The sequence below is a fragment of the Podarcis gaigeae genome (genome assembly GCF_964106915.1).
Source record: "Podarcis gaigeae genome assembly, chromosome: 2".
In the NCBI taxonomy this organism is placed as follows: domain Eukaryota; kingdom Metazoa; phylum Chordata; class Lepidosauria; order Squamata; family Lacertidae; genus Podarcis; species Podarcis gaigeae.
In genome coordinates this window covers 56,602,941-56,630,287 of record NC_139679.1, presented here as the reverse complement: position 1 = coordinate 56,630,287, position 27,347 = coordinate 56,602,941, and the positions used below count along the sequence as shown (strand labels likewise).

Below are 27,347 nucleotides of genomic sequence, written 5' to 3'. Positions count from 1 at the left end.
TCTCTTATCTGCTCTTCGAGTGAGTTAACTGGTTTTCGGATTCTGGCACAGTCCGAATGATGTAGTTATAAATTATAATCACTGGGTGAGGTGAGGGTGTCTGTTCAGATGATGGCACCACTTGGTGGCAGGGCGCTGGCAAGCAAATGTGGCTGCTGTGCACCTCAGTTAAAGGGCCTGTTTCCTGCAAGCTCCATCACTGGGGCCATCACTTGAACCCAGGGCTGGATTTAGGTTTGATGAGGCCCTAAGCTACTGAAGGTAGTGGGGCCCTTTATATGTCCAGCTGTCCTTTGTCAGCAACAAATTGTTGCTTATTTGTGTTGAATATATGCTATATGGTAATTTATGAACCGAATAGGCACTGTTGCTGTATGTAGGTTTTATTTTATTATCTTATATTTTGGAAATGTACATCCAGCTTTTTCCCCCTTTAATTTTTTTTGCGCCCCCAAGAGAGTGGGGCCCTAAGCGATAGCTTGTTTAGCTTATACGTAAATCTGTCACTGCGGGAACCCAAGGAAGGGTGTCGTCGTTATTGCATTTCAAGATCAGCGGCGAAACCCTCTCCACACGCCTCATGGCGATGATAAAACGAGCTCAAGGGAGGAACACTGGCATCAGATCAGCTCACGGGATGCGAAAAGCCGCGAGAGATTTTGCGCGGTCCTTGCGGACCAAATGAAACCAGGAGAAACGAAGCCGCGAGGGATTCTCGTACTGCGCCGGGGATGGCGAGGGGGCAGCAGCATGAGAGCGGCTGCCTGGAGGAGGAGGAGGAGTGTGACGGAGGAAGGGGAGGAGGACGGCGACCAGAAGGGGTTGGTGCTTCAGTAGGCAGCGGCAGCAGCGGCAAGTGACCTAGCTGGCTGGCTGCCGCCCTCCTCCTCGGCCAAGACCAGCCCCGGCAGCGCCCATTCGGGGACGGACTTCGCTGAACCGTCCCCAGCGGGGCCCCCGCCCGGTCTCTCTCTCCCTCTCTCTGCGCCCGGCACTCCAGGCTAATTCTCTCCCGCCTCACTCAGCACGCTCGCTTCTTGCCTAGCGCCATGGCGGCGGCGGCAGCAGCAGCAGTAGCAGCAGCAGCAGGCGAGCCTAGCAGCGGCGGCGGCCGATACCAGCAGGTGAGGAATGCGCTGGGCAAGACAGCACGGCAGCGCCGAGGCTTCTTAGGCCGCGGGAAGCGAAACGAAGAAGGAGCTTGTGGGGAACTGGGGGTGGGGGGAGAGGCTGCTTGTCTACGACCCACATTGAAGACGTGGAAGCCGAGCCCGGAAGGAGCGGGGGAATCGCTCTCTGCCCCCCCCGTCACGGGCCTAATCTTGCTTTTTTCCCTATCTACTCCAAAACAGCGTTCCCCCCCTCCAGCTGCTGCTTTGGCCCTTTATTTGTGGGGCCGTTTCATCTGTTTTCCCGCCCCCTTGCTTCGGATCGCCCACCCCAGTTCCCCCTCCCCTTGCTTCTGAAGGCCAGAAGCGGAAGCCGCCCCGATGAGAAGACGGCGGGGATACGAGGCCCTAAGTTAAGCCTCCCTTCGCTTTGCTGGGGAGGGACGGTGCTTTTAAGATCAACGAGTTGCCCGGCTGCCTTCGCATTCCCACCCTCGACAGTCGGGTCATTAAAGGCAGAGTAGCAGGGGGGTATAAATGCCCCCCCCCCCGCCTTTCAGTGCGTACTTGCTTATTATACGGGGATTTTAACCAGCCTCGACTGCCAGTGATGTGGAGCTGGCTTGGTAGTTATCCCGGATTAATTGACATCGAGTACCATGAAAAGATCCCGAAAGCAATTCGATCCTCGCCAACCCCGAGTTTTCCAATGTAAGCAGTAAAAATCCAGCAGCACCAGTTTGCGTGTGTTTGTTGTTTTTAACTTAAGGGGCGTTATACATTCCTATGATCCTTAAATGTTCACAATGTTGAGATGTAAACACAGCCTCTCAGCCCACCTAGTAACAGGGTTTTCGAAACTTGGGCCTCCAGCTGGTTTTGGACTACAGTTCCCGACATCTCTGACCACTGGTCTTACTAGCAAGGGATCATGGGAGTCGTAGTCCAAAAACAGCTCGAGGCCCAGGTTTGGGAAACCCCAAAACACTCTTGAATTCCACCATTTGGGATTGTGTTTTGTAATTCCAAGGTCTCTTCTGTCCAAAACTCTGAAGTCAATACTAAGCTAGTTTGACCAGTGGAATCAGTGCACAGTAGCTTCCTATTTTGATTAAATTTGCAAAAGCAAAAGTTGACATTTGCAGAAAAGAATTGGTGGTGTGGTGGCATTCCGTGGATAGTTATCCTTTGCAACATATTTCCTCTTAATGGGAATTACAGATTTTCCAGTGCTTCAGTAAATTTAGTGCTCTGAAAAGGCCCAAACTGTCACTGGGATGCCTTTGTTTATGCTTTCCTGAGTGCAGTGGGTGGGAGCCAAGGAGAAATGATAGTTGTTAGTCTTTGTTTGCAACCTAAATAGATGGAAGCAGGGAGATTTCTATAAGTGGGTATCTTCCCACTAACAATAACCACATATAAAAATAACAATGCAGCTTTTTGTTTTTACTTTACTCTTGTTTTAATCAGTTGGTTTTGTGTTTTGAGTTGGCCCTGTCCCTGTTTTTTTCCTGGACTGAAAATTTCAAGGCAACAAATAGTTGTCTATTAGTGCCTTTTTGAGGACATTTTTGGGGGGCTGAACAAATAATTACTCTCACAATTTGCTTACTCAGCAGTTTCAGATCCCTATTGAAGGGAGTCTTGTAAGCAAAGCTAGATTTCTCAGGTTAGAGGGATAAATTTTATTTTATTTGGAATTAATGCTTGTATATGTAGTTTAGCATACAGTATGCTAGGCCTGAAAATGACTCTGTCTTCCTTGCAGCGACATAAAATTTAGATGTGTCTGATGAGTGATTGATGATTAGCTCTAGAAGACATGCATTTCTGTGATAGCACATTGCCTTTTAACTCTGTTAGTTGTGTGGTATTTTGTTAGAGCACATGATTGTTGGCACTAGATGACATTGTTGGATAGAGAGATAAGCGCTCTTCCCTCCTAATATGAGCTCTAGCTGTGTTAGCACCCTATGCTCAAAATTATGGAATTTTTCAGATTTAATTAATGTATGCTACTTTTTGTTTTATTTCTGAAATTCTGTAAACAGGTCCCCACACCCCATATTTTCAGCCATGCTTCACCAGATAAGGATTTGAGTTTGAATTTATAAATTTTATTTGTTAGAACTCTGAGAACAGTCTCCAGACTACATATTGCCCACCACCAGCATAAATGATGGTCCTAACATTACACTTTGTGAGGGAAACATTAAAATTTTCTAGACGGAATATTAGTTACTAACAATAATAAGTATCAGTGAACCTGAAAATTCTGGACTACTTTGTTTCTTAGTTACTTGCATATTCTGTTCAAGGAACTTGGCAATATACATGGAGTTTCCTCTTAATTTTTTCTTACAATAACTGTGATGTAGGTTATGCTGAGAGCAAGTTACTGATCTAAGATACTAAGGTCACCAAGGTCACCAAGTGAGTGTTATGGTTGTATGGGAATTTGAACCTAGATCCAATTCCCAGCAATGTCTACTACATTACACTAGATCTACCAAATCATGCAGCACCACATAGTACATATTTCAGATTTTGATTTTGTATAGCTATTTCTTCAACTTCCCTGTTGTACCTCAGATTTGTACCTCAAGTGGAAATAAGATGTTTGACTTATCTGCAGCTTATACATTTCATACTGTATTGTTGTTTAAAAAGATCCAAGAGTATCCAATGTATAACATTATATAGTTTTATTGTTAAAAATGATCCAACAGGTTATACATTTCATATTCTGTGGCTGTTAACAAAGCTCTACAATTTGTACAATCAATAACAGTAAAATTGATTAGGTGTTATCTTCTTTCAGTAGTGGTACTTAGCAAAGCTTGAAAAATTAGGACTGCTTATACAGTAGTTGTTTTCTTACCATGCTTACCTGCTGAATTTATTACAATTTTTAAAACAGTTGTAAAATGTACCCTACTAAAATTTCTGGAGAATTTAATGTGAGTGTAGTAAGGACTTGCTGCTGGGGCATGAAAAGCCCAAGTAAATGTGATATAGGGTGCAGTCCTATGGTCCCTCACAGGGTGTCCTGGGGGCGGGCAATGGGATTTTGGAAATCTCTGTGGGAAGAGTAGAAGGCCTATTCATTGTAACAGTAGAAAACTGCAGCTGTCTCTCTCCAGTGGCAGAAAGGACAAAAAGGAGACATGTTGTGGATGGATTAGAGGAGGTTTAGGATCTTTATTTTCTCTCCTGCTGTATGCAGTGGGATGAAAAAACTTGAATAAAGAAAGCTGTTGACAGTAGGTGGCGGGGTGGGGGGGTGTAAAATGTCATGTGCCCTTCACAGCATCAGCCTGGCAAGGTTTGGGATTTGGCAGTTCACCCAGCCTTGATTGCCCCTCCCCAGACCAGGTAGGATTATTCTGAAGTCTTAAACATATTATAGAGTTAGCCACACTGAATTCAGTTATTTTATAAAAAACTTGCAGTGTGATGATGGTAAGTTTCCATTTTAACCTTTTAATGTCGCACAGTCAAATTTCCATGGTGTTTTAAAAGATCATACAATCAAAATTACCAACCACCAGAGCCTTGATAAAAGCTTGCATTGAAAAGAGAGAGGGAGAAATGAAGGAAAAGGAAAGAGGGGACAAAACACAAATGCGATTTTGTAAATGTGTGGTCCTCCAGAGGTTGTTGGACTCCAACTCCCATCAGCATCAGCTAGCATGACCAATAGTCAGGAATGATGGGAACTGTAGTCCAACAACTCCTGAAGAGCCGCAGGTTCCCCCATCCCTGGAATTAAACATCAATGTTCACAATTCAAATTTCAGTATCAACCAGTTCTACAGAATTTTGTGATTCCAGAATATAGTGTACTACAAGCAGAGTAGAGCAATTAGATCTCATTTGATTGCAAGATGCCCAAGTCCTGCCAAAATGATGTACTCACAAAGAAGACACATGCTGTTCTTACACCACAATCCTATGAATGCTTGTGGCCCATGTGACTTACTCTGAAGTAAGTACGCATAGGATTGTCGTTAAAAATGTAGTAGATATTTAATATGTTGATATACTAGCAGGAATGGCCTTTTAAACTGGGGTGAGTGGGGGTATTGTTTTGTTTGTTACTATGTTACATATTTTTGTGTTTTTATATTGTAAACTGCCCTGTGATCCTCAGGTGAAAGGTGGTATAGAAATTAAAATAACAACAATAACAATGGCAACAATAATAATATAATTGAAATATTCTATCCAATTTGATTCGTCAACGATAAGTTCAAGTTGGAGCAAGTGTAAAGAACTAGAGGCAGCATAGAAGGGTGTGCTGAGATATTCTCACAGAGTAGACTGACTCATGAGGTGTCTGAATCTGAGGTCTCCTCAGGCAGCACTGGGATCCTGAACATGGCAGTGGGCTGCCCACTGGAATCCATCACTCTTCTGCCACTCACTTGCTTAGATGTAATTCCTTATTGTCAGTGACTGGCATAGTACATATAAAAGCAACTGATCTTTACAGATCATTTGAAAGGTAATGGTAGAGGCAACATCTGGGGATGAGGTACCTAGATGTTTCAAAATGGCTGAATAAATGTATGTTGAAAAATGAAAGGCATCGGCTAGAAAATGACAAAAGATGCGGGTAGGACTGGTGAAATGAGGCTTTTACAGTGTGGGTGTGACCCTCCATTTCTTTCAGCATTGAACAAATGACAATCTAGGTGACTTCTGCCTCTGTTTGAGGTGTGTGTCTTCCTGTTGTGTCATTTAATAATCCTTAATTGGCAGCATCATGTATACTGCCTCATCTACAGGAGGTGGCTTCCATAAACTGGAGCAAATCACCTTGCTCTTCAGCAGGTATGTTTCTAAATGTAGTCATATACAGCTATGACATAAAGTGAAGAGGCACATTGATGAGGATATATGGTTCAGAAAGCTAGAGCTAATAAAGAAATGACTGGCAGTAATCCTCAGATGTAATAATACATTACCTTCATATGGATTGAGCTACATGGGTTGTATTTTACATGCTTTGTTGTGAAGTGCTAATTGTGTATTTTAAACATGCCTAGTAGAGATCTTTTGAGAACTCCCTTATGTTGCCATAGCAACAGGATGAGATTTGAGGAGTAGTATCTCTGCAATCTAGAGGCTCTCATGAGTTGTCATTCTGGGACCAATAATTATTTTTTGTACACGAGTTAAGGCAATAGAATTCAGAAATAGAAGCCTATGTTTTATATTCCAGCTTTCTTTGATAGTTTTGGTATGAAGGCTTGCATTGTTCTAGATATGTACATAAGCAGTTGTAAGGTAATGCCTGTATTGGTTCTGCTTGTTGCATGCGCATGAGAGGTTTGTTGTGTTAAAACTCTTGAGGAATAATGGATTAGCTTTTACTAGAAGGAACGAAAGAAAAACATAGGCTAGGAAATATTGACCATTCTTCTAATTTAATTGGAGTTTAAATGCCAGTTGTTTGTGTTTTGTTTTGTTTTCCCTTTCTGCATTGCTTTGTGAATGTGAATATGAAAATTGTAATGGCCTGACCTTTTTCTTTTCAAATAAAGAAGCATCCTAATGGCTAGTGAACCAAGTACCCATTTCCCCTTAAAATAGAATAAACCAATCACAGGTTTGTTTACACATTCTAATCTGAGTAATTTGAATGAGAGTGAGACGCGCAAATACCTAATGAAAAGGCCACATCATTTTAAAATGTCATGAATAGTATCAGAATTAAGGAGTACCTAGCAAAAAAATGTACTCAGAAATTTACGCATTTTCATATTGAGGTAGAAGGATTATAGAGTAGTCCTAAAAACAAGGTGAGTGGAAAGTGAAGTTGCAGATATTCCAGCACCTCCCAGGCCCTGGTGACTTGTCCTGGCCAAGGAATGAGATTGGGCGGGTGTTCTCTTCATTCTGGTAGTTTTTCTTCTTGTTGTTTTTAATTCCCTGCATTGGTTTATTTTATATTGAGATTTTTTTATTGGTTCTTTGTTTGCTTGTGGGGGTACTATGCCAGGTCCAGATTGGTATAGTTGATGGGCCTGGATCTTGCAGCCTCTTGGAGAAGCAGTGGGCCTTCAGATTCATTTGACTCCTGACGTCCTCTACTGCTGGAATGCCTTGTTTCAGGGCCTGCTTCTGGCAGAAGTACTGCCAGTGGTAAATTTATGCCTGCAGAGCTTCTGTGAATGGAGGTGCCTACCTTTGGTGGTGCTCCTCTCCACTGGCCGATGGGGCACTTTGAACCAATCCTAACCCCTTAGATTCAGTAGACATGGGGATTAGGATTGGTCTGTTTTGCCCTATCTCCATGTTTTAAAGGAAGAGTAATTAACTACTGGCCCATGTGCCTGATCTGACCCATCATAATGTTTTTGACAGCCTTCCTGCCCTGAATACAATTTTCTGTGGTGCTCAACAGCAAAGCACCCTTCCCTTTTATGATGTTATTTTAACTACCATTGGGAACAGATAAGAGCACTCCAGAAACAGGAAGGACCTCTCCCAGCCTTTCTCAACCTTGGGTCCCCAGATGTTGTTGAACTACAACTCCCATCATCCCTTGCTAGCAAGGCCAGAGCTCAGGGATGATGGGAGTTGTAGTCCAACAACATCTGGGGACCCAAGGTTGAAAAATACTGCACTGCTCTTTGAATGTTTCTTGGCCCTTTTGTCATCACCTGCACTTGGGAAACATTATAGCAAATTGGAGTGCTTCCTTTTTCTGGAGCACTCTGAGCTGCTCTCAGTGATGGCGAAGAAGAGAGGATGAGCAGGGTTTGAGAAAGAACCCATGTAAAGATAAAGCAGATGGAAAAAAGAAGAGTGTGCAATAAATGAAAAAAGCAGGACTAATGTGAGATAAGAAAAGAAAGGAAAGGAGGAGCATTTAAAAGTAGCAAGTCAAACTGAATGCTGCCTGGAGCCAATGAATAAAATATTACAATGAGGAAATGTGATCATAGTGACATGGGCATTACATTAACCAGGTGGTCAGATTTTGATCAGAAGTTAGAGGAGAAAGATGGAAAGGGAAGACCTGATAGTAGAATATATTGCAGTAGTATAGATCAGAAGTGGATTCTAGTCATGCCATTGTTAACTGACAGAAATAACAAGAGCAAAGAGAGAGCCAGTTTAGTTTTTGAATCTCTTGTAATTGGGCATTTTTACATACAAATTATGCTGTTGGAGGAGAGTGCTGTGCTGATATTTTGCCACAGTTATTATCCTGGTTACCCCAAACTTTGAGCAGGCCTTATTTTCTACCTTTCTCACCACCCAGTTGCTAATTCTCAAAAAATAAAACTGTATTGCAAGTGACAACTCGCCAGTTTTATGCTATTAGAGCAGCATTTGTTCATGTAAAAGTGTATGATATGATCTTCCTACTATGTGAATCTTTACTGTGCTAATAAGCACTTAGCTGATTTTAGATGGCTGGCATTGTTGAAAAAGAGGCTGTGTGCTTTGTCCATTAAGAGAAGGATCATTTTCATGTTGCTGGCAAGATGTAATGTTGAGTCTTGGAATTTATAGCTTGCCTCCTAATAGAACAACTGAATAGGAAGGAAGGAAGGGGCCTGTAAGGAGATCCCATGTAACTTTCTGGACTTTGAAAAATGTATTGCATCTAAATTATCTAGACTTTGGTGCATTATAAATATCATGGCAAAATAACAAAATTGCAGCATATTAACAGAACAATTCAACACCACTATTATTTTACTCTCATTGTCTCCTTGTGTGTGTGCACGCATATGCACACATACAGTGGTACCTCGGGTTACATACTGTCAGGGGCTCAAGAGCAGAAGCACAGGGAAGGGAGGAGATGGAGAGCGAAGGAGAAGAATCCGAGGGGAGCGTAGGAGATGACAGTGGCCCGAGAGATTCCATGAGCCTCTCCAGCGAATCGGAAGATTCACAGAAGGCGCCGGTGGCCAGGGCAAGGGGGTTCCCAAGGGGGACACTCCAGGAGCAAGGGGCCAGCGGGGACTCCCAGAGCAGCAGTTGGAAATCAGGACCAGCTTCCCCACCAGAGCATAGTGGGGGGGAAGAATCCCAGGTATCGGGGCCAGCGTATCCCCCACCAGGGAGAGAAGATGAGTCAGGGCTGACCACGCCTCCATCAGAGAGTCAGGCAAAGGAGGGGAGGTCAAGTCCAGCGAGCCTCCCGGAAGAGGGAAGCAGTGACAGAAGCAGTGTAACGGTCAGGAGGAAGGTCACTGGGTTGGCGCGAGAGACAAGTTCAAATGTACAGGAGAGCGGGACAGCAGAGAATGAGGATTGGGAACCAGGTCCTAAAGCCCGCCAGAGGCAGAGGGAGGAGTCAGGCGACTCAGCGTCAGAAGAGTCCAGAAAGGGGAATGCCCCAGCGGGCAGGAGGACCCAGAGGAGGAGAGAGCAGCGGAAGAGGTGGAGCAGGGCTAGGATCTTAAACTGGTGTCAGGGGGGAGAAGATTCAGACGGGACTTCGACGGTCTAGGGTTTAAGACGTAGAGCTGCGCGCTGCGGCTTTGAAATGGAAACTGAACTTCAATAAAGACTTTTGTACATAAAGACGAACTGACGTTGGTCCTCTGTGAGCTGGGACCTTGGGGCAGCTCTGACACATACGCTTCAGGTTACAGACTCTGCTCACCCAGAAATAGTGCTTCAGGTTAAGAACTTTGCTTCAGGATGAGAACAGAAATCGTGCTCCGGTGGCGCAGCAGCAGCAGGAGGCCCCATTAGCTAAAGTGGTGCTTCAGGTTAAGAACAGTTTCAGGTTAAGTATGGACCTCCAGAACGAATTAAGTACTTAACCCGAGGTACCACTGTATAACTATCAGCATCACTGGAATTTGCTTGAATAAAAAATTAAAAAAAATTAAATTATTTTACCCTTCATAACAGAATTGTCAGCATGTTTTCTTGGTTGTTAATCTCCGCCTTTCCTCCACCTTCATTCTGTCATTCTATCTGATATTATTATGCCACCTTTTCAATGGTTTCCCAGGGTTGACACTTAAATCTTAAATGGTCTCCCCCCACCCCCACCCCGCTCGCCTCCAGCATGCCTTTCCTTCTTGCATCTAGAATGCAAAAGCAGCAGTTCTCTCATTTCTCTAGGGGAAATGTCTGTGGCATTTCTTCTTTCATTGCGTGCAAGGCCTCAGATTTCATTCTCACTTCTTTCACAGGTTCTTCTGACTGTTTCTTCCTGTTCACAGAAATATATCCAAAGTAATCACTTCTCATTTATCTAATGGCTGTCCATTTTTTTTCAAATGTAGCTGCTCCAGTACCATAACTTCTTTCCCTCATAGCTATTTATCAGAGCCATAGACTAAAGTTAATGACTGCAACTGGTGGTCTGCAAGCCAAGTCCTGGTCTGCCATTTCCCATCTGCAACCACCTTCCCCTCTCGCCCCTCCCTTACTTTTCTGCCACACTATCCTTGCTCTTTTTGGGTGGTGCAGGAAGTAGAGATGATTTCCAGCTTAGCAGTAGTCTTCCATGTTCTTCTGGCTTAACTGGAAGCCGAGAGGGGGAAGGAAACACCATTCCTAGGCTTGCAGTTTGAGAGGCATGGCCTTCCACTTCAGCCTAGTCATTCCCAATTCTTGCTGCAAACAATTGCTTTACGCCAGAAATGGTTGACTCAGACTGCTCTCTGCTCCTGTGGTGTCACAGGCTTTGGTGTGCATCTTGAGAAGGAAGGGAGGCAACCAAACCCATCTCTCCTTCACCACTGTCACCAAGCAGTTCCTATTTTTCTTTAATTGGGCCAGTATACTTCCTTTATTGAGAAGAGTCATATGGCACTTAAGTGTGAGGTGAATAACAAGTTCTCAACCAAAACAAACTTCTTTTACCTCAGAGTTTTTGTAAAGCATTAGACAAATAATTTTTTGGAAAACTATTTTAGAGAAAAGAAAACTGGCTTAGCATTTTGCTTAGTTACCTATAAGAGCAAATAAAAAGAAACACGTAAAGACATCCAACTATTCTGGAGACTGTTTTTCTAACCAAGCCAATACTTAACAATTTATACTCGATAGTTGAGTTTCTAGGTCTCTTGGCATCCTTTAAAGCTATCTAGGTCTCTTCGCTCTTTCTCTTCAATTTTTCAACCATAGCTCTTCCGCTCTCTCCCTTACTATTCTCTAGTTTTACTTATATACATCATTTTCTGTCCCCTCCTAACCTTTTAACCAAGTCACAAGGAGAATTGAGTCCTAGTTATATTTCTATTTCTCCTTAATTGCTTACTCGCTAAATGTTGGATCCTTTGTCAAATACTGCAGTCAATATAGGTTGCAGTTAGAACAGACAACACTTCCCTGAGTTAGAATGTAACAGGGAGCTGTGGAAAGTTCTAAAATGAAAGTGGAAGCTTTTGTTCTCCTTCTTCCATTTATGGAGGAAGAGGGGAGAGAGTGCCCAGGATTAAAGTTCACACAGGCTCTTCATCATAACAGAAATTATATCTGAATCAGCAGTTAAAACCTGCACTTGGGCACTCAGGAAGTTGCTTTCTACTGAGTCAGAGCTGGTCAGCATAGCTCAGTATTGTCAACACTGACTGCTAGTCCAGGAGACACAGTATTGTAACTCCCCAGATCCATAGAGGCAATATTTATTTGTTTAAACAAATCTGTGGATGACCTTTTACTCCAGCTATCTGAGTCCGGTAGCGTTGTAGAATATTTGTGACCCTTACCAACCAAACAGTATGGGCATTTGCTTTCTATCTCACGGAGAAACATTGTTTTGCTATTGTTCTTTTACCTCAGAGTTTTTGTACAGCTCCATTCTATGCATGTTACTAAGTCCCGGTTTATTCAGCGGAACTTAACTTTCAAATAAATATGCATAGGATTGTAAACTTAGCCTTCAAGTATATGATCTTGCTCAGTATCCTTGCAAATGCACAAAGAGAACTAACCATACTCCTTTTTCTAAGTAGTCACAATTCTGTTGCACAAAGATGCATGATCTGTTTGGTCAAATGTTCTGGATTATGCTCCCACATTATATAAAGACTCGGTTGAGTTGCAAATTTGTACATTTAATTGCTACAGTAGCCAGAAAGTATGCATTCTTGTTTAGGAAAAGTATAATTTTAAAATTGGAAACTTGACTCAGTTATTTAAATTTTCTGGGAGGGGAACTGGGGAGTTAAATCATGATTTAAATCATTAATTAAATGTTCTTAATTTATGAAACATCTATACACCATCTAAAACATTTTAAAATATGTTTATTAATAGGAAGAATACTCCGTTGGCATCTAATTTCTGCAGGCACACTTGAAATTAATCTGACTTCTTTTTATCTATGCCTTTAAGATAAAAAATGTGCACTCTTCATCTTGTCCTTGCCATGTTAAAACCAAAAATGTCTCTGTTTAGTTGCAGAATGAGGAGGAGCCTTGTGAGAATCTGCAGATTGTAAATGATTTCCCACCACCGTACAGCAGCATTTCTGGGGAGAACGCAGGTACTTATTTATTTTTTAAATGCTCACTGATTTTCGTTAGTCGAGTATCATTGCTAATGGTTGGAAGGATAGCAAGTTATGTGCAGGCAACATAAATTCATGGAGAAATATGTGATTCCATAAACCACCTTTCTTGGCTCATCTTACGTTCCTGAGTGCTCTGTCTTAGCATAGAGAGAAAGATAGCATTTCATTCTGTTGCCAATTTATATTATACTGCATTTGTGGCTATAAAACTTGATGCTAATGGTGTGTGTATCAGAAAAGGGAGAGGGAGAGTTTTTGCAGCTGGGTGACTGGTCTTCTCTACGTAGTATTGTGGACCCAAAAATTCTGTTGCCACCTCTGAACATACTTTGAAACCATGGATAATTATTCCTTGCTGCTAGCAGAGTGCATCTTTCTCCAAGTCTTCATTATATCTGTGAAGGTTCTGCAGACATGCTTCGGTTGTGCTCAGCTGTTATGACAGGCTATGATCATCCTGCAAAGTTCCAAGCCATCTGGGTTTCAAATTGGCACCTGGGAATATATTTGCATGCAGTGTAGAATTAATAAGATGAATCAAAACACCATAATCTACTTCTAAGTGACACTCATTATATGATTATGTTCATCATTTACATCAGCCTAGCCTTGACAACCTTGCATTTTGGAAAGCAAATTAACACTGATTTGTCTGACGAGGTTGTGCACAAGGAATCCTGCTTTATCCATTTCTATATCTGAACAAAAGACCATAGAGCAGGGGTGGCTGTTCAGTGACTTTCCAGATGCTGTTGGACTACAATTCCCATCTGCCCCAGCCAGCCTAGCGAGGGGTCAGGAATGATGGCAGCTGTAGTCCAGTGGCATCTGAAAGGTCACAAATTAGCCACATTATGTGCCATAAAGCTGGGTTGCTGCCATGTACACAATACTTTCACTATAATCATTTCACCTATCCTTATTTTTTTATTATCAGGAAGGAAAATTAGGTTGTAATTTTTAGTATGTAGGTATTCTGATAATTAACCTTTCTCTCTCCCATCTATTTCCCCCGCAGTGTATTTTGATTATAAAGATGAGGCTGGGTTTCCTAATCCCCCATCTTACAATGTAGCCACAACCCTGCCTACTTACGATGAAGCAGAGAGAACCAAGGCGGAAGCTACCATACCTTTAGTTCCTGGGAGGGTAAGTGTGATATGATTTTGTGTCATGTGCTTTTAGTTATGGTATCTCAACCACACAATTTTCAAGGAAGAGTAAGCATTGACGATAGCTGCACTTTAGCTTTCTTTTGGGGGAAAGTATTGTAAGCCTAATGCCGGTAAATTAGTTTGTCTGAGATTTGCTAGCCACCTTGAATGATTTCTGTCTTAGGAGGAGGACTTTGTGGCACGGGATGACTTTGACGATACTGATCAGCTGAGGATAGGAAATGACGGCATTTTCATGCTGACTTTCTTCAGTAAGTACACTAAAAAAACCAACCTGAATCTTTGTGACGGAACTGTTAACATGATTGAACTAGCACTTTCCTTTCTTTTTTCGAAGAGGTGGTTCATCCATATAGTAGACTGTCTCACCTGAATATTGATTCTCCATGTTGATTGTGTGCTACATGCCTGCTTGGGGTGTGGTTGCTGTCCTTGCTAGTGCAGATGGGCAACTTTTATAACAAGCCAGCCGTTTCTGGGCAGAGAAGGGATTTGTCGTTACTTGAGATGCATTTTATATTGGAAGGTTAGGAATGAAACTTTCAGAAAAATGGAAGGGTGGAGTGACCATTTCTGCTTAAAACCTTCTGCTTAAAACAATATGAAGTGCATTGCTGGTTCAGATCAAAGATCCCTCTAGTCCAGCACCCTGTTTTCCAGTGAGATGCCTCTGTGATACCCTCAATTGGCACAAATTGAAATCAATTGTGATTGCTGTATTCTCTCTATTTTTTTTCCCCTTAGTGGCATTCCTTTTCAACTGGATTGGATTCTTTCTCTCTTTCTGCCTGACTACCTCAGCAGCAGGAAGATATGGGGCCATTTCTGGATTTGGTCTGTCTCTCATTAAGTGGATCTTGATTGTCAGGGTAAGTTGAGGAGTGGAAAAAAGAAGGCTGAATAAAAGGCGAGTGCTCTGTGTATGATAGGCATTGCAACAAATAATTCCCTAGTGAGTCTTCCCTTTGTGAAAGTCCTAAAGACAAAACATATGAATATGTCTTTATTATATTAAGAAAATGCAGCTTGATTGAGTTACTAACCCTGTGTAAGCAGTCTGAAATTCTGAACACCATGATCTTTGCAACCACCAAACATGATTTTTGAAATGGAAATTATGCAGATTTGCACAGTGTGCTTGTTTCAGCTAATTTGCATAGCTTCAGATTATCAAAAGGCAGCTCCATTGAAGAGTAATTAAAAAAAAAAGATATCTGAAATACTTCGCTGTGTAATTATGTGAGGTGAATGTTGTCTCAAAGGGCATGGATACTAACACTCGTGTTTGGTGTAATGTATTCCACAAATAGCGGGAACAGATTGGTTAGATAGGTTGATGCAGAGGAGCAAACAAATGCTGTGATGTAAACTTTTCATTTTCGATGTATGTAAAACTGTAAGGCGAGACTAGATGCCCTTCGGAGTACTGGCTACGGTATGCCAAAATGACCGGCCCATTTTATTGATTAGATTTTATTCAAAACTGCAATAAAAGTTACTGGCACGGTTTGAGAACCAGTTAAAAATTTGTGTGTGTGTGTGTAGGTTTCTTGCATCACAGCATGGCTTAATAAAGCCAGACTTGCCTGTTGTTGGATAGATAAAACATTATACATGCGTATAATGTAGCTGTTTGTTAAGTGGTGCTTATTTAGAATTTCACTGGCCTTGTACCTTTTAATTTCTGAAGTGGAGATAGAAGAGAAAATGCCTATGTAGAAGCAATGATTTGAGTGGCTGAAAGGATTTACTGTCTGCAAAGCTTATATCCCCCGCTGGAAGTTATTGGTGTTGCATTGGAGTCACCCAACACATTCTGTATGCAGTTCATGGACTGGTTTGTGTCAGGGTGACGATAGTTTGAGGATGTGCAAGAAAAAAATGTGATTGAATTGATTTTAGATTTTAGAAGCCAGAGAACTCATGTTTGGTCCTTAATTGTACAGTCTTTTGTATTTCAGTAGTTGCATTTTGCACATGCAGGAGCTTTCTGTTTTTGGCCATTAAGCACAGTATTGTGGATTCTTGATTTACAGTCGCTCTTATGGATCTCAGGCAGAGAAGCTCTTTCACATCACCTGCCACCTTAGAATTCCTCATTCAGAACAGGTTCTGAGATTAGCTTTCCTACTGGCCAAAAGGACTCTATCTTGTCTGGATTAAGTCTGACCATGTTAGCATACATCCCAGACTATTGCAACAAGAAGTGCTTGTGTGTATCTGGAGAGTTACCTCTTCACATAGAGATTTTTCGGATCATGTCCTTTCACCATGCAGTATTATTTTTTGCAGAGATTTAGGAGCTTAACCCTGAGTTACTGGTGGAGTGTGTGTATAATTTTACAAAATTTATATACTGCTTAATTATTATACTAAACAGTTTACAGAAGAAATGTGTGTGATAGCAGTAATTTATCCAGCAATAACTGCTGCTAGTAACAAAATGCCAGTGCAAAAATCCTGCAACTACATAATGATTGACCTTATTCTCCCCCCACTTTTTTTTTTTAGTTCTCCACCTATTTCCCTGGTTACTTTGATGGTCAGTACTGGTTGTGGTGGGTGTTCCTTGTGTTAGGTAAGTGTTAAACGTTCATTTCAGTTTTTGCTTTAGGAATTGTGCGTGAACCTGCTCATATCTAGTTATTATTCCTTACTTGTAATAATGATTGTAGTGTATTTTTAATGTTGATTTCAGAAAGGGGCTTTTCTGCCAGTCTTTTAGGTTAGTTCCTATCATAGCTGTCAACTTACAGATTTGAAAATAAGGGACCAGCAGCCTTGAAAATAAGAGACCAACAGCCAAAATAAGGGACCTGCAGCCTCACTTGTTCCAGACACTCCAGTCTTCCTGTCCTCCTGCAGTCTGGTCAAACTCATGCTGGGTAGCTTCGAGAACACTGTCCAACCAACTTTGTAACCAGAGGTTCAACTGACTAGAATCTGAATCACATGCACCACAAGGCCTAAGCAGCCTCAACTTAAGATGGCTCCCCGGCCTGGCTTTGCACTGCAAAGTTTGCAGCAGCATGTGCAACAAAATGGCGTCCAGCATTCAAAAAACCCCTCAGCTTGCATTAACTAGCCACACACAAGGCATGCAAGCTCCACCCCCCCAGTCGTTCTTAGACTTCTTATTGGGTGAGCAACACAGCCAAGCAACACAGTTGGAGCCTCCCTTTTATCTGGCCGGCCGGCAGGCAGGGAGGGAGGGAGAGGAGCTGCTTCCTTTGAAATTTAAGGGACATCCTTTAAGGGACATTTAAGGGACATCCATCAATAAGGGACAGCAGTGGGACATGGAGCTGGAACAAGGGACTGTCCCTTCAAATAAGGGACACTTGACAGCTATGGTTCCTATGCTGGCCACTTTAGAGAACTTTGGCAGATTTTTGAGATGTTCCTTTCAAGGAATCCTGCCATCTAGTGGACATTTCATTCTTTGCAGTAAGAAACCCACAACCTTGTTTTACTGTGGAAAATGACAGGCACAGTGCTATATCTGTCTCCTCACCCCTGAGGGATAATAGCAACTCTGGGAGTCATGGTGATGGGGGGGGGGACGGGGGACGACAATGTAGTGCTCAGATCCTGCTTACAAGCTTCCCATAGGCATCTGGGCACTATGAGGACAGATGGGCCTTTTGTTTGATCCAGCAGGGCTTTTTTTAAGTTCTTAAAACAACACAGGAGGAAAGAATTAAATACCCTCTGTGATCAAATTGGCATCCACACCTGACATTTTGAAATAAAGAAGAAAAAAAGTGGGAAATTTGTTCCACAGGTCTGTTGGGTCGCAGTTTAGCCCTCATTGACTTAGAAAAAACATTAGTGATGTTAACTAGGAAGAGAGTCTTTTTCAAAACGGAGTAAAACTGTCAGTGGTGGGTCAGATCCTCTCGGGAAGCTGGGAGGATGTATTTATAACAGGCTCAGAAAAATGAACACCACAGATTTAGAAACAAGTTCATGATGATAGCTGTGTGGTTAAATAATAGTGTGAAGAAAACCGTAAAAGGCAAGAAAGCTTCCCTTAAAAAGAAGTTGTCTTGCCAAAATGAGAACAAAAATGATTCCTAATTCCAGCAAATAAATGTGTCAAGCAAGAAAAGGAAAAAAATGAGGAGAAAGTTGGTAAAGACATGAAAACAAATATTTCTTCAACTACATCAGGAACTAGCCGGGGAAGCAATAGGAACTTTGGACATCAGAGTTGTGAAAGGAAAATTAAAGGGGGACGCAGAGATGCTCCCATGGGTACAAACATAGCCTCAGATTCACTTTCCCTTCCCCACTATGCATGAAGTGGTGAGATTTAAAACGTCCTTTTCTGATTTGTAAGAAACTGTTGTTTGTCATTGCATTAAAACCTGGGTTGCTTGTGACTCATTGACAAAGCATGGTTTGAACAAACCACCCTTTGCCAGGTTTTGGATGCACTTTCTTCTAAACAGGGCATGGAAACTTTCAGTATATTCTCTCACTCAAAACAGTGTGTGGAGCATGCAAGGTTCATAACCATAAGCCATAGTAGGTCCAGATAGTGTGAACCCAAGAGCTTTTGCTCAAAATTGAAACTGCTGAATTTTCAATGACTGTATACCACATCATTAAACTCAACCTCCTGATGAGAGGATTGAAAGGTACATTAGCGAAAGATGTACAAATGTGCTTCTGATCATGGCCACAACCTGCTCCTCCAGGAGCAGAAACGAATCCAAAGACACTCCCAGACCCAAACCTGATCCTTATCAGAGGATTGGAAGGTAACCAATATGAGATCTCCCCCCGCCAAAAAAAGGGGGACTTGGAGGGAAGGGGAACTGAAGAAATAACAGGCTAACCTTTTTTCTAAAGTTGGTTAAAAGTCATTTTGAAGCTGGAATGATTAAGCAAATAAAAGAACAAGTTTTTCAATCAGCATGGCTTCTATAAATGGAAGTCCAGCTCACCAACTTTTTCAATTCTTTGAGAGTATCAACAAGCATGTAAGTGGTTCAGAAGATATATGGTTGGACATCCAAAAACATTTTGAGAAAGTCCTTCACTGCAGGTTCCTGAGTAAGTGTAGCAGTGATTGGATAAGAGAATGGGTAATCCTGTGGATCAATAACTGGTTAAACAAGAGGGAACCAATTGTAGGAATGAACCTTGCCTTTCAGAAGAATGGAAGATGTGTATGTGAAATATAACTCTGTTATTTTTTGTTAGGGTTTCTCCTGTTCCTCAGAGGATTTATCAATTATGCAAAGGTTCGGAAGATGCCAGATACATTTTCCACTCTTCCCAGGACTAGAGTTCTCTTTATTTACTAAAGGTAATTCTCTGGGGAATCTGCTTTAATTCTTCGTGTTTCTTTGCTTGATTTAAAAAGCAGGTCATCCCATATCCTATATACCATCTTCAGTGTTGTTCACCAAATAAGAGTGACTGATTTATTGTATTTGTAGAGCACCATTTGCTGTTATGATCCTAGACACATTTTGAAGTCCCATTGATTTCAGTAGAAGCCACTTCCTCCAACTTCTAATGTGCACTAGTATTATACACTAAATTATACCAATTTGAAAAGACAAATATGATAACACCGGTTTTGAAAAACCTACATTGGCTCCCAGTAAGTTTCTGAGCACAATTCAAAGTGTTGGTGCTGACCGTTAAAGCCCTAAATGGCCTCGGTCCAGTATACCTGAAGGAGCGTCTCCACCCCCATCGTTCTGCCCGGACACTGAGGTCCAGCACCGAGGGACTTCTGGCGGTTCCCTCACTGCGAGAAGCCAAGTTACAGGGAACCAGGCAGAGGGCCTTCTCGGTAGTGGTGCCCTCCCTGTGGAACGCCCTCCCACCAGATGTCAAAGAGAACAACAACTACCAGACTTTTAGAAGACATCTGAAGGCAGCCCTGTTTAGGGAAGCTTTTAATGTTTAATGTATCACAGTATTTTAATATTCTTTTGGAAACCGCCCAGAGTGGCTGGGGAAACCCAGCCAGATGGGCGGGGTATAAATAATAAATTATTATTATTATTATAACATCACTTTTATTTCCTTTTTGCTGGAATCTGGGTAGTGTCTTACAGAGAAACCTGCGGTTTATTTATTTTGTTACATTTATATATCATCTTTTCTTCCAAGTTCCTCAAGTTGCTTTACATGGTTCTCCTTCCCATTTCAACCACACAACAAACCTGTGAGTTATGTTTAAGAACTGGCCCAAGGTCTCCCAGTGGGCATCATGGGTGAGTGGGGATTCCAGCCCTGGTCTCCCAGATCAAGAATTGCTAGAGAGGTAGCCTTTTTAGAGTCTGGGATCTTAAATGGTGGAGCAAAACCCAAGAAAGGCATGGGATACAGTGGATTCTAGTCCATGAAAGCTTATGCCACAATAGATTCCAGATTATTTGTATTCACTATGACTCATCACCGTCCTTTGGATTCTCCTGGATACCACCATTCAGTAGCCAAGCCCAAATCCAAAAGTCTCATTTGGATGCATTTCGGCTTGCCTACTGCTGAAAGTGGCCATGAGGCGATTGATAATATCATCATTTATCAGTTTTAGACCCTTGAGTAGTAGCAGTTGCCAGGACATTGTCCTGGTTGCCTCTGCGTAGTTCCTTCCTTATTTCAGATATTGTGATATATCACAATGTTTAACTGGTGATATATCGCAATATTGAAAACCAGTTATTGCCCTGCCCTAGACACCACAAAATTTGACGTGGGAATCTCTATATGCACCTGCCAAGCAGATGTGCTGGGTTAGAAGGGCCTAGAAGCTGAGAAAAGAGTACTTAGTTAAAAATAGTTGAAAGACATGCCCTTGCCATTCCATAGAAACTGGTACCCCAGAGAAACCTGGAGATATTCTGTCCAGGACAGTAGTGGAAAAATGAAAGTTTCAACTGGATGCTATTAAGCATGCATCCTATAAAACGGAACCTTAGTTTTCCCTTTCCACTTTTCTTTTTAGCTGGCCAGCAACCGCACAAGCTGTAAAAGGTTTGCCTTTCTTTCCAGTAGTTAATGAGATACATGGCTAGACCACACACAGAAAGAAGATTTCTTTAGCAGTGGTGGGACACTTAAAAAAACCAAACCCAACCACCATCATGACATGGGCCATATAAGAAACACAGTTGGCACCCACCACATTAGAACATTTGAGCTGGAAAAAGCTATTTAAAAAAAGAGAAATACTCTGTGGTTAGGGTTTCTTTACTTCCTTAGTAAGGTTTGTGGTGTCCTCTGTAGTCCTTTTGGATCTGAAATTCACACTGAATTACAAACTTCCCTGCTCCTATGTTTTTTTCTCTCAGTTCCAATGTTAGAAACACCATTAACTAGTAGGCCACTCTTGTTCTTTTGCTCTTGCGGGAACCATTAAATAATTTTTTTATCTGAATGTAGCTTTTTCAAGCTACTTTTTTGGGGGGGGAGAGGGGGAATCGTTATCTTCTTAGCCTAACCTACCTCACGGGGCTGTTGTAAGTACAGAATACAATTGGGAGAGCCATGTACAGATCTTTGAGCTCCTTCAAGGAAAGGGAGAATAGAAAGGTAATAAGAAATAATACGTTGAAGCTGCTTGGTTCTTTATTACAAATTTCACAGGACTAGAAAGATGACTAGTTATTTGAAGTGTAGTATAATCCTAGGCATGTTTACCCTGAAGTAAGCCTGACTTAGTTCCATGGAGCTTACTTGAAAGTCATCTTAAGTAGAATGGGAGGCTTGACCTTGTGCTCATGTGGGAGGCCATTGGCTGGTGCATATGTAACCATAGTTAAGGGCTTAGGAGCCAACCACAGGATTGCATGCTTCCTATGTCTAGTCTGTCCTTATTCATACACAAAACCACCCAGCCTCTTAATTCTTGCTTAACAGCACTTAGCAGTGTATTCTAATAACTCCCCCCCCCCCATATATTATTTATACCCCTCCTCACCTTTTTCCCTGACAGGGTCTCAAGGTGCCTTACAGATAAAAACAAAAACATAGAAATAATAATAATTAAAAAAATAATAATTAAACATTGATAGAATTAAAACTCGTTCATTCTCTCTCTCTACACACAAAAACACACACATATAAAATCTATTAAAACCATACAAATAATTATAATAAAAACAGCACTGTGCCAGCCCTCTCATTAGGAGCACTCCGTTCCCAAAAGCCTGTTGGCAAAAGCCATTTTTCTTATTTTTTGTTTCATATCCATAAGATCAGCAGGGCTTTCAGATTCCTGTCTATCAGAAATAAATGTACTGCTACTGTAATTTGTGAACAAAACACCAGATCAGCACTTGTCCTTGTTTTTACCATTTACACTCTTGGAGGTTCTTCTTCTTCTTTAATCTTCTGAAATTCCCTGAGAACTTTAAAAGGCCAGTAGCCTGATGACAAGAAAATGTTGTTTCTTGTAATAGTTGGTTACTCTGCCCACATCCCCCTACAGCCTAAGAAAGAACACTGCTAAGAGGTGTGTTTAGCTTTAATTTGTATAAAAGTTACTCAGTCTGGCGCAGGAGGGGGAACAGTGAGCAGCCACGTATGAACAACAGTGCAGCCCTTTGCCTGCAAACGGTTCCTTTTGGAGCTACTTAAACTGGATGGTAAAATCCAGCCTATCATTACCAATCTTAATCTTTTGAAAAGGTATAAAAATTGCTTGATAATTAAAATTTACTGATTCTCTCTCCCATTATGCTAGGGATACCATATGTCTGGGAAAACCTGGACATGTCCTCTTTTTTGGGGGGGGGCAAAGGAAATGTTGGGGGGGGTGTTTGGACTCGGAGTTGGAGGCCAGCCGCGGCTGCTGCCAGCCCAAGCCGGGAAAGAGGCAAGTGGGCACAGTGACCACGCTCACCTGCACTCACCAATCTCTTTCCCCAGCTCGGACTGGCAGCAGCTTGGCCTGTCCTCTTTTTTGCTCTTCAGCCCTAATTATGTAGCTCTTAGAGACACAAACTCTGACAGAAACACACACACACACACACGGGCGTATGCTTTTGATGTGGTCCAGCTTTTGGGTGATTCTGCTAGTTTAAAATATTTTAAATCTAAACTTAAACTCATGTAATCAAGAAGATTTCTCTCCCCCACCTCCATCCCCGTTTAGGGTGTTTTTTTTTGTGGGTGGGAGGAATAGGGTTGGAATTTATTGTGCCTCTGTTCCTGTGCCATACCAGAAATAAAGTTTGACCGTGTACATTTTGTTCATCAGTCACAGAGGCACAGGAATGAGGTCAGAATTAAATGTAATGGGCAAGGTGGGAACTAGAAACAAAGGATTCAAAAACTAGTGAACAGTTGTGCATTTGCGTATGAAAAATGTATTCCAAGATTGTAAACATCCTTCTCTTAGCTAAAATAGTAACTGTGCTTTTGCTCTTTTCAGACTGATGTTTTCTGGCAACATTTTCCTGCATTGATGAGTTCTCCCTTAAGTGGACACCTGCAGGAAATAAATCAAGACTCTCAACACAGAAGGAAAAAAAATAATCACCCGCTTTAAAATGAATAAAGTACTGTTGGAAAAAAAGAAGCATTTCTTTCTATTTGTTTCTAGATGTAAAATTTTAATAGTTTAATGCAGAACTGTAATCATTGAATCATTAGTGGCTAATGTTTGAAGCAGCTCTTGCAATCAAGTCTGTGATGTTACTAATAATGCCTTATATAGTATTTGTAGTTCTTTAAATAGCATGAGCTATTGCCCTGCAGCCAGAAGGGGTCAGTCTTGCTTTTTGTTCTCCTTAAAATTGAACTTTGAATATGTTTTCTTAGTGTAAGATAAGTAATAATGCTGGCCATTGTGAAGGGGTGTTCTTGGAACTTTAGAAAATCGTTTTAACTGTATTTCTGCACATAGTATGTATCTGTTGTTAAAATAAAATGAAAACAACCTGGAAATAAAATCTACATGTACCATGTGGATGTTTTTAAGGCATAGTAGTGAAAGAGCATTAAGAAGCTGGTACAAGTATTAACTCTTGGTAGTATGTATTCAGTATTTCTTACTGTTGTACTGCACACTTTTGGGATAGGAACCCTCATATTATATGTTGGTGGTATCAAATTCAAAGAATTTGATAATGTGGTGTATAAAATCAGAAAGTACCTAAAATAATTTGATAATGCAGTGCATAAAATCAGAAAGCACATCGCCATTTTTGTTGACTTTAGAACTTGAAATGGTTCCTAACATAGCTGTACTCCTTGCTTTTCTAATTCCTGGTGCATTTAAATATAGATTAATGTGCACTTGTGTGATTTCTGCAAAGCAGTAATTCAGAGTTTTATTATGTTAAAACTGTAAATATAGCAGAATGTTAATAAATGTCACTTATATTACTAGGGCTTTCTTTTTGCTGTACATCAGTGTTTACATGGGTGCCTATTTTTTTCCCTTCAGTGTTACCCATCCCCACCCCCGTAAATTCATGGCAACTGAGTTACATAGACATGATGGTAGCAGCCAAATAATAACTATTTTGCTATTATTTTTCTTACTAAGTGGGGCTACTAAAGGAGCTCATTTTTTCTGTCTGGCATTCCACTCTACTGTCTTTGAAGTCACTCCATTCTTAGTTATTTGTGTTTCATTGCCCTAAACACTTTGACTTCCTTTGTGGATCCTTCTATTTGGGAACATTGGGTCTTTCTAGGGAGAAGTTGCCAAAGAAGACACAAACGTTTCCTGACTAATCCCAGGCAAGTTTGTGTGTGTGTTGCTGAATCAAATCTGGAGCAAAATCAGGTGTCAGCTCTTAATATTACAATATTGGTGGATGCATAGAGTTTATTTTCCATAAACCTGTTGCTTCCATTGCCATTAATTCGGAAACTTGAAAGCATGTTGGTAGTTTTCTCACTCCTCAAAAAGTCAGTCCTTATGTAGCCAAAATGGCACCATCCAACCAGGGTGGGGGTATAAAATATGAGCATCTGGAATTATGAACAGGAGCATTCCACACTGCAACATTTTGTTCAGGTCCCCCTTGTTTCAATCTTACTTCCACAGTTCAGTACAAGAGTACTGTTATGTAGCCAAAACTGCACCACCCACACACAATAGGAGCATTTCATCAGGATTATGGGACACCCACTGCGCTTCTTCTTTTTTCTTCCTTTTTTACATATAAATGCTCGTGAACACCACAATTTAGAAGCTTTTTTCCATTTTGTTCTAAGGCATATCAGTCTATCACATGGCAATGTCTTTCTTGAAATGAGGTGTTATCTAAACTCTGCCCCCCTATCTGCTGACATGGAAAATCTGTTCTCCGTATTGACCTGTGACAAAGTGTTAAACTTGCAGCACAGTGGTAGATTTTACATTCTGGATGATGCAATATGTACAGGAGACTTGGTGATGAAAGTTTTAAAACTGGGGTGGCATAGCTTCATGGCTCGCTCACTCAATATTGTTATCCCTCGTTCTGCAGTGCTCTTAAACCTTTTGCTTACTATTGGAACAAGAAGCTTAATGAGTTTCAACCTTTCAAGGGATTTTTGTTGATAATTTTAATGCATTGGCTCATAGTGGCCTATTTAGATCAGGATTATTTCCTTCCCACCAAAACACCATTAACATATTCTGACCCTTGTAAGAACTTTAAATTTATTATATTTTTTTTTTATTAAAAGAAAATAATCCTCTGCAGTGTATAACTTCCAGCATTCTTAATTGTAAAATGATCCTATTCACTGTTGTCACCTTCAATAGATATTCATTGTTTTTGCTAAAGAGGTGTCACATTCCCTCTTCCTCTGGTCATTTCCTAAGAGGTTTAAGGAAGCATACTTGGTAATAGGTAATTTGACTGTCCTGGCAGGGCACTTGGTGAACACAAATCCTTTCATTTGCAAAGAGAAACCAATCATTTACAACTTTGAAAAATGTGCATGCATTTGGAATTTTAAAAATAAACCCTACAGTGCCACTAAGTGCCCTGACAATTTAGGTACACCTTACTGCAACTGATCTATTGTGCAGTTTGTATCAGTTAAACTTACTCATCCTCACTTGGCTCCAGAGAAGCAGACTAATTTTAAATGTAGTCACTACCTCAAGCAGAACTGCCTCTCACATTTATTTGGCAGTTTTCACCTTAGTAAAATAAAGGACCCCTGACAGTTAAGTCCAGTTGCGAACGACTCGGGAGCCGCCATTTGTCCACAGACAGTTTTCTGGGTCATGTGGCCAGCATGACTAAGCCGCTTCTGGCGAACCAGAGCAGCGCACGGAAATGCAGTTTACATTCCCGCTGGAGCAGTACCTATTTATCTACTTGCACTTTGACGTGCTTTTGAACTGCTAGATGAGCAGGAGCTGGGACTGAACAACGGGAGCTCACCCCATCGCGGGGATTTGAACTGCCAACCTTTCACTGGGCAAGCCCTAGGCTCAGTGGTTTAGACCACAGCGCCACCCGTGTCCCATAGTTTCCACCTTAGATTAGCCTTATCCCACGACTGCCTAATCCCGCTCAATGAGTATGAGGCACAAGAGCCCATATCTGAGAATTGCCTGGTTGTGCTACTTTCATGGTGACCAGCTCAAAGTTACATGTTACAATACTATCCAGAGACAAACCTGCCATGCAATTACATCATTAACTATCTTTTAATAGAAGTTGCCCTTGTTTTTATTGTGCTTGTTGTGTGGATGAAGAGAGAGACTGCTGACTTGGCAAATCTGTTCTCTGTATATTCACTCTATTAGCAGTCAGTAATCTTAAATTAAAACATTTTGAGGTGGAGTGTGCTGGGGGTGGGTTCACAGGGTGTGCTTTATGGATAACACTTATTGCTCCTCTTACAACAACACAGAGCATATTAAGGAACGAGGAAATGTCATTAAGTTCATCCTGAGTGATCTTTAGTGAAATGCATTTTTAAATGCTGCCTTTCTTTGGTCCAGAAACAAACACAGCAACATAATTCAGCTTTTGCTCCATAGAAATTTGCAAAATAGGGTGGTACCCAAATATCTCAATTAACATCTTTAAAAATATGCTTTATTTCTTGTAGGAGAGGGAAGCAGCAGTGACCTTACTGTACGTCTGCCACAGATCTCCAAGCCAGGTAGAAGACTTGGAAAATGCCTTCCTAGAGCAGATTACCAAACAATCAAAAAGAAAGGATATACAGTGGTACCTTGGGTTACATACGCTTCAGGTTACAGACTCTGCTAACCCAGAAATAGTGCTTCAGGTTAAGAACTTTGCTTCAGGATGAGAACAGAAATCGTGCTCCGGCGGTGCAGCAGCAGCAGGAGGCCCCATTAGCTAAAGTGGTGCTTCAGGTTAAGAACAGTTTCAGATTAAGTACAGACCTCCGGAACAAATTAAGTACTTAACCTGAGGTACCACTGTAGTAGTCATGCAATAACTGGCAGTATCTAAGCTTGCTGGTTTTAGATAGTAGGGTTGGTGTTGAGGGAGTCTCAGAGGCTTCCATTCATATAGGCCAGAAGAGGTAAACCCTTGGCCTTCCAGGTGTTTCTCCCATTAGTCCCAGTAAACATGGTCAATGGCCTGGAATGAT

At 41.5% G+C, this 27,347-nt stretch overlaps 1 protein-coding gene across 2 annotated transcripts; it reads left to right on the top strand.

Annotated features, from left to right (window-relative positions):
• The first annotated feature begins 684 nt into the window (after window positions 1-684).
• NDFIP1 (Nedd4 family interacting protein 1) lies at window positions 685-24,149 on the top strand. Of its 2 annotated transcripts, XR_014561553.1 has the most exons (9): window positions 826-1,124; window positions 12,501-12,588; window positions 13,634-13,764; window positions 13,954-14,041; window positions 14,535-14,659; window positions 16,302-16,515; window positions 17,139-18,473; window positions 18,524-19,107; window positions 23,194-24,149. XR_014561553.1 is itself a non-coding variant. In XM_083728323.1 (8 exons), the coding sequence occupies exons 1-7, from the start codon at window positions 1,050-1,052 to the stop codon at window positions 19,103-19,105; spliced, it is 678 nt and encodes a 225-aa protein (XP_083584449.1). In that variant the 5' UTR covers window positions 685-1,049; the 3' UTR covers window positions 19,106-19,107; window positions 23,194-24,149. The 2 variants fall into 2 exon arrangements, 1 of the variants encoding a protein (XP_083584449.1); XM_083728323.1 differs by lacking the exon at window positions 17,139-18,473 and having other exon boundaries at window positions 685-1,124; window positions 16,302-16,368; window positions 19,002-19,107.
• The last annotated feature ends 3,198 nt before the right edge of the window (window positions 24,150-27,347 follow it).